This window comes from Pteropus alecto, unplaced genomic scaffold (assembly GCF_000325575.1).
Source record: "Pteropus alecto unplaced genomic scaffold, ASM32557v1 scaffold761, whole genome shotgun sequence".
Taxonomy (NCBI): Eukaryota; Metazoa; Chordata; class Mammalia; order Chiroptera; family Pteropodidae; genus Pteropus; species Pteropus alecto.
The window spans coordinates 320035-331600 of NW_006431558.1; the positions used below are offsets into that span (position 1 = coordinate 320035).

Here is an 11566-nt window from a genome sequence, read left to right on the forward strand (position 1 = left end):
ATGACAGTTGGAGGAAGTGACAGGACAGATCCATCAGTCCTTGCCACAGTATCAGCATACAGTAAGTGCTCAATAAATAGACTGTCACGTCCAGGCCCTGGATCACTCATTTCAATGCCCACGGGAGTTGGACAGGAAATAATAATTATAATAGTAATAATGTTGAGCGTTTTATTGAGTGTTTACTGTGTATCCAAACACTTTAGGTGGATCACATTAAATCAACAACCCCATGAAGTTTGTATTATCTTCATTTTAGTGACGGAGAAACTGAGGCAGAGAATGACTAACAACCTGATACCACACACCTGAGAAGGGGCAGAATGGGGATTTGAACCCAAGCCATCAGCTCCAGAGCCCACATCCTCACCATCAGCTTCAGTTGGGAGAGTGGGGCTTCTAGAGGACCAAAGGGCATGTCCCTGTTAGCTATGGCCAGAATGTCTGATTTTTAAAGTGGAATGAGACTTCTAGATTTAACAGGAACTTTACAGATTTTTGAAACACCAATCTGTCCAAGTCAGCCATTGTGCAATCCTCTGCAACCTCTGGGCTGGTCTCAAAGGTCTCAATTTTGTTCCTCTGGAGCCTCCCCAGGGGCTGACATTCCCAGGGGCTGGCCCAGATTGCGAGGAAACCACCCTGAGAAAGGATTTCAAGGAAAACCAAAACCCTCGAGGAGCACCATTATCATAGCTGCTAGTGGGGCATCAGTGACGGGCCACAGCGATTTTATTCCTTGACATTCATCAAGCACTGACTGTATCAGTCTCTGTGCACAAGGCAAACCCTGTCTCTGTCTTCCTGTGGACTCAGTGCCCAGGCAGGCTTTGTATTTTGTTTCTTTGGGTTGCAGGACTCTGAGGGCCACTAAGGTTGACTTGGAAAGCCACAGAATGGCTCACGAGAGCATGAGGGCGGAACAAGCACCAGCTGGCCCTTGAAGTCATAGCAGCCTCCTTGCTGTTCCTCACATTTGCTGGGCACATCCTGCCTCAGGGCCTTTGCCTTACTGTTCTCTCTGCTTGGAATACCTTTCTCCCCGTCCTTCCAGCTTCTCTCAAAACAGCGCCCTATTCAGTTGTCGTCGAAACACAGTTTCTGGAATCCTTTTGTTTATTGCTACACGGGACTGAGCTGTACAAGCATCAGGGACCACCTCTGTCTCGTTCACAGGGCTTGGCACACAGTAGATGCTCGGTACATCTCGTTAAATGATTGCGGGAGGCTTATCTGTTACAGCTGAGGTTGATTTACTCAAACAATCACAAGTGGTTTAAATGTGACTACAGTTTATTTCTGAGCATGAGCGGGCTGTCGGGGGCTCCATGGTGTGGGCCTGGCAATCGAGGTTTACCACAGTGCCTGCCACATTAGGTGTGGTAGGTGGTGGGAACAAGACCTGCTCCTTCCATTTAAGTGACCACATTACTTCTGTTCAAATCCCATTGGCCAGAACGTGATCACGTGGTTATTCTCAGCTGCAAAGGAGCCTGGGAAATGTAGTCATTACCCAGCTTTGAACTCTGATACCCTCAGAGCTGGTGAGAAAGGATCCAGGTGGGAGTCAGCTGCCAATCTCTGCCATCTGTGTTATTGAAATCTTGTAAAAGAGAAAAGAAACCCGTGTGCTGTAAGGTGCCCTGAGGGGTATAGACAAGTGAGCGTGAGGAAGGGAGGGGAGAGTCACAGGGAGGAAGGAGGGCAACCAGGAAAGCTGGGAGTGGCTGGAGCACGGAGATGAAGGTTTGTGTAGAAGACCCCGGGCTCTGGGGCAGTGACAAGGCTCCTGGAAGTCGCTAGTGGCCTTGACAAGAGCTAGGCCCTGTGTGGGGACTGAAGTTTGATGGGGTGTGTGGGTATGGGCTGACAGGCCCTGTGTCCCCAGGATGCGGAGCTGGCCGAGCGCCTCAATGCCAGCCTGGCCTTCTTCCTCAGTGACCTGCTGTCCCTGGTGGACCGCGGCTTCGTCTTCAGCCTGGTCCGGGCCCACTACAAGCAGGTAGGGGTGGGCACTATGGGAACAGTGCATCTGCGGGTGACATGGTGGGTTGTTGGGTGTGACAGGCAGAGAAACTATGACTGTTGCCTGCTGACCCCCCTCCCCCACAGGTGGCCACACGGCTGCAGTCGGCCCCCAACCCAGCGGTGCTGCTGACCCTGAGAATGGATTTCACCCGCATCCTGTGCAGCCACGAGCACTACGTGACCCTCAACCTCCCCTGTTGTCCCCTGTCGCCCCCAGCCTCACCCTCACCCTCCGTATCCTCCACCACCTCCCAGGTGGGCTGGCCTCACTTCTGGTTCCTCCCTTTGACCTAGGACCTTAAACCTATCTGTCCATTCCACAGTGGGCCACTGTCCAGGGGGACTGACCCCCTTGCTCTGACCCATCACCTCTAACCCCTCATGGTCAGCAGTTTACTGGGAGAACCAGCTTCTGATTTCTCACCGCTAAGTCTTAACTCCTACACCTGCCTTCCATCGGCTGTTTCTCAGACCTCTGACTTTTGAGCCCATGTCACCTCACAGATAGGTTAAACCCAGTGTCCTGCTTCTGACCTTTACTCCATGCTGTCACCTCCAGATGAGTTAATCCCAGTCTCTCGCTTCTGACCCTTGACCCCTGCTATCCCTGCTTTTCCCTAACCCCAACCCTCTGCAGAGCTCCACCTTCTCCAGCCAGGCCCCAGACCCCAAGGTGACCAGCATGTTTGAGCTGAGCGGGCCGTTCCGGCAGCAGCACTTCCTGGCTGGGCTCCTGCTGACGGAACTGGCGCTGGCCCTGGAACCTGAGGCTGAGGGGTGAGCACAGGCCCTGTCCGGCCCCAGAGGGTGGAAAGATCCAGGTGCAGCATCCACTCGATCCTGAGCACCTCACTGCCCCACAGGGCATCCCTGCTGCACAAGAAAGCCATCAGTGCTGTCCACAGCCTGCTCTGTGGCCACGATGCTGACCCCCGCTACGCCGAGGCCACCGTGAAGGCCCACGTGGCTGAGCTGTACCTACCACTGCTGTCGCTCGCCCGGGACACACTGCCACGGCTACATGACTTTGCTGGTAAGCAGGCCAGGACAGGATGGGGTCATGCAATCCAGGGGCTTGATTGACACACAAAGCTCAGGTCAGGAAAGGTAGGAGAGCACACTTAGGAGCAAAACATGGCATTAGGGTCAATAGATTGGATTCGAGTGCCGGTGCTGGGCCCCAGGTGAGCCGTTAACCTCTCTGAGCCTCAGCTTTCTCACCTGTAAAATGGGGACAGTGGTAGCACCAACAATTTACTATAGTTAAGTGAAAATATAGGGAGTTATAGCACTAGGATATTGTCAGTCCACAGTAAATGAGATATTATAACATCCTCTGAGAAGAGGGTAGGTGAAGAGGGAAGATTGGGAACATCGGGGCGAGCGGTCAGTTAATTCATGCACATTCATTAGCACTGCTGAAGGATACACAGTGGTTGGAAGCACAGACGGGATTCCCGTGTTGATCCCCTTCATCATTTGGAGGAGTTACTCGGTTGTTAGCTTGGAATTTTTTTCCTGCCTCGTCTCCTTGCTTCTGTCCTTCTGGCATTCCAGTTATACTTGCGTTAGACCTTTTGGTCATGTCACACATGCCTGCTGCGCTTTGCTCTGTTTTCCATTCCTTTTTCTCTCTGTGCTTCACTTGGAAATTTCCTGTTCGCCTGTCTTTGAGTTCACTACTTCTCTCTTGTGCTGTGTCCAGTCTTCTGTTAATGCCATCCACTGAATTCAGAATTTCAGATGTTATATTTTTCAGTTGGAGAACTTCTATTTGATTTTTTTGTGTGTAGATTTCAATTCTCTGTTGAAATTCTCCTTTTTACTCATTTTGACCTACCTTTTCCAGTGCTTTTTCTTTTAAAGCCTTTGAGTGCTAACTTTTGGCGATTTATGTACCTGAGTCTGTTGTCTATTTTTCTCTCTTATCAATCATATTTTCCTGCCTCTTTACATGTCTTTCAACTTTTTATTGTATTTGGACATCATATGTAAAAGAACCATCCAGACTGAAGCAATATCATCTTTTCCTATTGAGGGTTCTTCTTTCCCTCTCCTGAGCAGATGGGATAAGTTGCCATTCACCTCAGTCGAGTGAGACATTGAACTTGGTTAGCCTGGGCTGGAGCTATGGGTAGACTCAGATGACCTTTCGTTTCAAGAATCTCTAGTATGAGACCTGTTCTGTGTTTGTTGGCAACTCCCCTCTCTGTTGAGACTTCTTTTGGGAGGGGAGGGGTACTCTTTTAAGATCATAGATTTAGAACCAGATTTTTAAGTTAAAATCCTAGCTTTACTATTGACCTACCTGCTGTGTGACCCCAGGCGAGTAACTCAACCTCTCTGTGCCTCAGTTGCCTCATCTATAAAGTAGAGGTGATTAAAGTATTTATCTGATATGGTTGTTTTGAAGGTTAAGTGTTAATATTTTTAGAGGTAGAGTAGCACCTGGCACACAGCAGATGCTATGTAAGTGCCAATCGATGCTATAATAACAGCAGCAGCATACATTATTGCCGTCGTCATTGTCATCACCGTCGTCATCTTTACAATTACTACTCCCATGGGCTAAGGCCATGTTCTAAGTGTGGAGCACATAGCAGTGGCCAGAGCAGATATAGTCCGGGCCTTTGTGGATGTATCTAATCACAAGTACAAAATGAGCCCTGGGAATGGATTACTGGAGGCTCCACCCTGGTTTGGGGGTTGGTATCAGGGAAGGCTTCCATGAGGTGACCTGTGAGCTGAAATTTGAGATAGAGGGGCAGCATTTACCTAGTGCTCATTCTTTTTCCCCCTCCCCTCCCCTCAGAGGGTCCAGGTCAACGGTCAAGACTGGCCTTGATGCTCGACTCAGACACAGAAGGGGAAGGGGACACTGGAGGCACCATCAACCCCTCAGTGGCCATGGCCATCGCTGGTGGCCCCCTGGCCCCTGGCTCCCGAGCCAGCATCTCCCAGGGCGGAGCGACAGTGAGTATGAGCTGGTCCTCAGAGGCACTATCCAACCTGGGAATAGAGATTACGTAATGAAATACAAATCTTACATGGAGAAAATGGAAATTGACTCTCCCTTTTGAGCGCCCTATCCTCTCTCTGGCGCCAGGGTTCTCGCTCAGGCTGTCCCCTCTCTGCCGAGTCCAGTCGGACCCTGCTGGTATGTGTGCTGTGGGTACTGAAGAATGCAGAGCCAGCCCTCCTGCAGCACTGGGCTGCCGACCTGTCTCTCCCTCAGCTGGGTCGTCTCTTGGACTTGCTGTATCTCTGCCTGGCCGCCTTCGAGTACAAGGTTCGGGGTGGGCGGGCAGGGGCCTGGGGTGTAGGAGGCAGGCTGAGTATGCATACAGGGTCCTTGGTGCTGTGGGCTGAGCTTGAAGGAGTGGACTGTCCTTGTATGCCAGTTCCCAAGGGTAAAGGGGTGGACCGTTTCTGTGCTGAGCCAAAGCAAAAGGGAGACTTATGTTGATGAATAGAATTTGGAAGATGCCAAGAGTTTGCAGTAAAGAGGAGAGCTGTGTCTTTAAGCACAGGGTCCCAGAGGTGAGAAAGGGCCAGACGAAGCAGGACCAGATTAGCCCAGGTTCCACAAAAACGGGCAGAGTCAATCTGCAACCCAGTCTCTGCCCTCCCAGGGGAAAAAGGCCTTTGAGCGCATCAACAGCCTCACGTTCAAGAAGTCACTGGACATGAAAGCTCGACTGGAAGAAGCCATTTTGGGCACCATCGGAGCACGACAGGAGATGGTGCGGCGGAGCCGTGGTGAGAGAGAGATGTACCCAACACACGTCCGTCCCCACCAGCTGCTCCCACCCTGTGTCTGAAGGGCCCCAAGACGGCCCATTCCTACCACTCTGTCCAGCTCACTTGTCCCAGAGAGAAGTCCATGCGTCATCCCCACACACACAGGTGTCTGTTCTAGCCATTCTCACACGTCATTCACATCTAACTGTGTGCATCCACTCAGCGAGCGTCCTCATCAGTCAGTGTTCTCGCAGGTTATCCTACCTGTGCATCTTTGTGCCTGTGCCCTTGTCATGTTCACGTGTCCTTATATTTTTGCCCATCTGTGAACACGTGCCTCTGCGTCTCAGAAAGGAGCCCGTTTGGGAACCAGGAGAACGTGCGCTGGCGGAAGAGCATCACGCACTGGAGACAAACCTCAGACCGTGTGGACAAGTGGGTGTGGGCCGGAAGTGGTTCCCTGGGGTCAGACCAGTTCCAGAGAACCAGTGCCCCACGGGCAGCTGAGGCACGGGGAGAGCTCAGCTGGGGGTGCGGTCTGGCTCTGAGAGGTTCCCCAAGCCCCTCCTCTCCCTTTCAGGACCAAGGATGAAATAGAACATGAGGCCTTGGTGGACGGGAACCTGGCAACTGAGGCGAGCCTGGTGGTTCTGGACACACTGGAGATCATCGTGCAGGTGTGGCTCAATCCAGCATCTCCCTGACCTGATGCCACCTGTGCCTTGTGATCCCTGACTCCAGAGTCTCCCTCCTTCCCTGACCCCAAAACCACCCCCGTCCCTAACAGCTGGATTTCTGGCCCCCAGACGGTGATGCTGTCGGAGGCCCGGGAGAGCGTCCTGGGCGCGGTGCTCAAGGTCGTGTTGTACAGTCTGGGCAGTGCCCAGAGTGCCCTCTTCTTGCAGCATGGCCTGGCCACACAGCGGGCCCTGGTGTCCAAGGTGAGCATCATTCGGCAGTGACAGCTCTTAGAGTTCGTGTTCTCAGCAACTCCATGAGGCAGACGCTCCTTAGTCAGTTTACAGAGAGAACTGAGGATCAAAGTGGCAGAGTCACTCACCCAGTGTCACACACCAAGGCCTTAACACGGTCTCACTCCAAAGCCCACTATGCGTGGCCAAAGGAGAGGACACAGACAGGTGTACCTGCCCAAGTTCCCACGGGGGACCTTCTGATCCAGCGTGGGGAGGGGCTGACGGGTGTTTGTCTCCGCCCCGGGGGCAGTTCCCAGAGCTGCTATTCGAAGAGGACACGGAGCTCTGTGCTGACCTCTGCCTGAGGCTCCTGCGACACTGCGGCAGCCGCATCGCCGCCATCCGCACGCACGCCAGCGCCTCGCTCTACCTCCTCATGCGCCAGAATTTCGAGATCGGCAACGTGAGGAGGGGCAGCCAGCCAGGGGTTTGGTGGACCGAGGGTGGGTGGGGAGAGAGGCGAAGTCAGCAGTTTGAGCAAGCCCTCGGTGTGAGGTTTCGAGGCCGCAGGCGTGCTCTCCCTCCCTGCCCCTGCAGAACTTTGCCCGCGTGAAGATGCAAGTGACCATGTCACTGTCGTCCTTGGTGGGGACAACGCAGAACTTCAGTGAAGAGCACCTGCGACGGTCGCTCAAGACCATCCTCACCTATGCCGAGGAGGACGTGGGGCTGCGGGACACCACTTTTGCGGAGCAGGTGACCCCACCAGGCCCCCGCCCCACCTTTGGCAAGCAAGGGGTCTTTGCCCTGTCCTGCTCAACCCCTGACCCCACTGCCTCTGCCCTGTCACTTCCCAATGAGGGCCACTGCCCCACTCCAGGTCCAGGACCTGATGTTCAACCTGCATATGATCCTGACGGACACGGTGAAGATGAAAGAGCATCAGGAAGACCCCGAGATGCTCATTGACCTCATGTACAGGTGAGGAGGGCTAGGGGGGACCTTTAGCCACTTGCACCCAGACAGGTGAGGGGACAGATGGGTAGATATATGAGAAGGTAAGGAGGGAGCAGGTGAGAATACAGGTGATAAGAAGGACAAGCAAGGAAGGACAGATGAAGAAGGGCCGGGAGAGCAGACTGATGAAGATAATCAGGTGAGTGAACAGACAGGTGAGAGCCCAGGTAAGGTGAGAACATGCTAGATGAACCTACAGAACAAAGATAAGAGAGGGGTCAGGTAGGAGAGACAGGTGAGGTGCTAACAATGGGTGAAGGGGTGATGGATCAGGGCAATAAGTGATTTGTAGGTGAGGGGTATTTAATAAGAAATTGGGGAGTGGGAGATGGAGGGACAGGTGTTGCAGATAGGGAAGTTAGCCAACGGGAGGGATGGGCCTGGGTAGACATGCGAAATGGTGCATGTGCAAGGGGATTGGTGAGTAGGGCATGGCTCAAGGTTCCACAGGTAAAAATGGATGAGCAGGACAAGTAATAGAATGACAGTTTTGGAGGTTGTGAAAGGATGTACAGGTGAGGGGTTGGGTAAGAGAGGAGACAGGTGAATAGAGGAAGAAGGGAGATGATGAACAAGCAAATGGGAAGACAAGTGAGAGGTCGGACAGGCAGGGGAATAGGTGACAGACTGGACAGGTGAAGAGACAGGTAAATGTGGTACAGGTGAGGAGATTTGCTGGTCAGTGAGAGACAGGTAGAAGGATAAGTGAGAAAATGAGTGGAACAATAGATGAGGAGACAAGTAAGGTGATGAACAGGTGGGAGAGTGGCCAAGGGGATGGGTAGGTGAGGAGACCGGTGAAGGGATAGACAGGCTTGAAGACAGCTGCCACTTGCCATGGGGGATGGCTAAGGAGATGAACAGGTGAAACAGGTGAAAGAATGGAAGGTAGGACAGGTGAGGAAACATGAGAGACTGCACTGGTGAATGGAGTACAGGTGAGTGGATGGACAGGTGAGACAGGAGAAGAAGGGACAGGTGAAGAGACAGGCAGGTGAGGGGATAGATAACGATGGACAGGTGAATGGGGTATAGGTGAGGAGATTGGCTGGTCAGTGGAGCAGATGCGTGGGGTGAAGGGTGGGCAAGGTGGGTTCCCTTCCTTCTCACATCCCCCCTCACCTGGGCACCAGGATTGCCCGGGGTTACCAGGGCTCCCCGGACCTGCGGCTGACGTGGCTGCAGAACATGGCAGGGAAGCATGGAGAGCTGGGCAACCATGCAGAGGCCGCACAGTGCATGGTGCACGCGGCTGCCCTGGTGGCCGAGTACCTCGCCCTGCTCGAGGACAGCCGCCACCTGCCTGTGGGCTGCGTTTCCTTCCAGGTGAATGGCCAGAGGGATGGTGGGTTTCGGGGTGAGGGGGATGTGCGGGGCAAGGGACCAGGTTCTGACACCACCTCCCGTCCCAGAATATCTCGTCCAATGTGCTGGAGGAGTCCGCCATCTCTGATGACATCCTGTCGCCTGACGAGGAGGGCTTCTGCTCTGGGAAGCACTTCACAGAGCTGGGTCTGGTGGGGCTGCTGGAGCAGGCTGCTGCCTACTTCACCATGGTGAGGCCTGGGGCTGCTGCAGGGCCCCGAGCTCGGGCTGGGTGGCAGCATAGATACCTGTTCCCAGAGACTCAAGGGGAAGCTACTGCCCGGCCCTTTCCAGGCGGGAGATTTGCAGAGAATCAGGACCCTCAGAGGCCCCCATTACCTGCCTTTCTCCCTGTACAACCCTAGATACACAGCCTGGATATCGTAAGCCTTCAATATATTTAGCTACTATTAAAATAATTTTTTTTTACTATAGAAAATTTCAAGCATACATAAAATAAGAAAGTTGTACCTCCACCTTCATACCCAGCACTCGAATTCATCAGCCATCTGTATTTACTATCTTGTTTTATCTCTTTGCCTCTAGCTTTTTTTGTTTTTTTTTCGTGGGGGGGACAGGGTGTGGGTTTTTTGACATCTAAAAAGACAAGATCCCAGTTTTCACAAATTGATGAAACTGAACATGACCATTCGGCTGAAGTTTTTATAAACCCTTGCTACTCGGTATGGTCAGAGGACCAGCAGTGTAGACATCACCTAAGGCTTGTTAGAAATGCAGAGTTCTGAACCCTGCATTTTAACAAGATCTCAGATTCCCGTGCACTTGGAGTTGGAGAAGTTCCAGCCTAAAATCCGATATCACACCGTCACACCCATGAGTGTCTCTCTGCAGCTCCCACTGATAAAGTCCCTTTTGCACAGCTCTTATTCCACATGACCAATTTAACAGGAATTCTTAAATACCAGTCCATGCTTAGATGTCCCTAATTATCTCCAGAAAATTTTTATTGTGGTTGATTTGTTTGAATCAGTATCCACATAAGATCCACAATGGCTGTGCCTGCAAGTCTCTTAAGTCTCTTTTAATCGAAACAAAGAAAACAAAACCAAAAAACAGCCTCAGTTCCCCTCTTTTTGCAATAGAGGCTTTATGTATTTCTTGATAAGTTGATGCCTAGGCATTTATTTTCCACTGTTGTAAAGGGGTTTCTCCTCCACTTTGCTCGTTTGTGTGAAAGCAATTGGTTTCTCCTGCATTTCACTTGTCAGAGGCCAGGGCTTTGTTCTCAGAGGCCTTCCAGGGGCTGCTCTGTCCCTGTGCCGGTGCTTCGCTTATTCTTCAGGTCCCGCATTTCTGGGAACCAGGACCCCACTCAGATTCAGGGTCAGGTCGCCCAGCGAGATTTCTTTTCTGTGGTGCCAGCCCCGCTAGTGATGTTGTTTTCATTATGGTCACTTTGCTGGAGTCTCAGAGACAAAGGCCCCCTGAGAAGAAGCCAGAAGGTAAACACAGACCTTCTGATAGTCAGCAAACATCCCAGGATGCCTGCTGCGTGTCAGGCTTCACGCTGGCACCAGCTGGGGACAAGGAGCACCCATAAGCGGCCATTAGTGGTCAGGGAGGTTTTAGGCACCAGACCAGGTGGGCTGGCGTTCTTGGCCCCTCCATGTCTCTGAGGTTCAGTTTCCCCTCTGAGGAATGAAAGGAGAAAAAAAAAAAAAAAAAACACCAATCCAATCACCGATGAAGGAGCGAGAGTAAAGTGCAGATGTACACAGCACCTGGTACATAGTAAATGTGGTGCAGACCACAGAGGGGCCTGTAGGGGCTGAGTGGAAAGGCTATTGCCCTATCTGGGGTGGGGGTGGTCAGAGTGGGCTTCCTGGAGGAGGTGATGGAGGATGGAGCCTTGGAGGGAGGGTAGAAACACAGAGGAGCTGGCTGTTCCAGGCAGAAGTCCAGGAAGGGTGCTGGGAATCCTAACCTGCCCCACCCCACCCCCCAGGGCGGGCTCTATGAGGCAGTGAACGAGGTGTACAAGACCTTGATCCCCATCCTGGAAGCCCACCGGGACTACAAGAAGCTGGCTGCTGTGCACGGCAAACTGCAGGAAGCCTTCACCAAGATCATGCACCAGGTGGGCCCAGATGCCCTCCCAGACTCTGCCTTTGGCCCTGACCCCACTTCCTCGACTCAAGTGACCTTGACTCTTCTCTCCCCCACAGAGCTCTGGCTGGGAGGTGAGTCCGCCTGGTGGCCATCTGCCTCTGGGGCCCCAAGACGGTCGGTCAGCTGTGGTTAGGGGCATACCACCAGGGGGCGCTGGAGGAGCATGGCTTCCTGGCCACAGGGTCCCAGGCTTGGTGGGTGATGACGCACCCCACTACTTCCCCTCAGGTCCCCCTCCCTGCCCCAAATCTCCAGGGCAGCCTGTGACTCACCCAGCTGGGAGCTCTTCAGAGACACCCCTCCCTCGGGCAGGGCCCGCTGGAGGGGGGATCTCTGCCTAAAAGTAGGGGCTCCGACTCCCTCTGTTTCTC

General features: G+C 53.0%; 1 protein-coding gene across 1 annotated transcript in view; it reads left to right on the plus strand.

Moving 5' to 3' along the window:
• Nucleotides 1-11566, plus strand: part of DOCK6 (dedicator of cytokinesis 6) — a 41716-nt gene that overhangs the window by 26732 nt on the left and 3418 nt on the right. Inside the window, exons 28-44 of the mRNA XM_025040022.1 lie at nt 1889-2002; nt 2113-2283; nt 2666-2805; nt 2892-3061; nt 4841-5001; nt 5135-5317; nt 5661-5787; nt 6120-6204; nt 6350-6446; nt 6576-6710; nt 6994-7146; nt 7281-7439; nt 7564-7664; nt 8834-9026; nt 9113-9256; nt 11032-11163; nt 11252-11266. Of these exons, the coding sequence (XP_024895790.1) occupies nt 1889-2002; nt 2113-2283; nt 2666-2805; nt 2892-3061; nt 4841-5001; nt 5135-5317; nt 5661-5787; nt 6120-6204; nt 6350-6446; nt 6576-6710; nt 6994-7146; nt 7281-7439; nt 7564-7664; nt 8834-9026; nt 9113-9256; nt 11032-11163; nt 11252-11266 (2280 nt within the window). The remainder of the gene's footprint in view (nt 1-1888; nt 2003-2112; nt 2284-2665; nt 2806-2891; nt 3062-4840; nt 5002-5134; nt 5318-5660; nt 5788-6119; nt 6205-6349; nt 6447-6575; nt 6711-6993; nt 7147-7280; nt 7440-7563; nt 7665-8833; nt 9027-9112; nt 9257-11031; nt 11164-11251; nt 11267-11566) is intronic.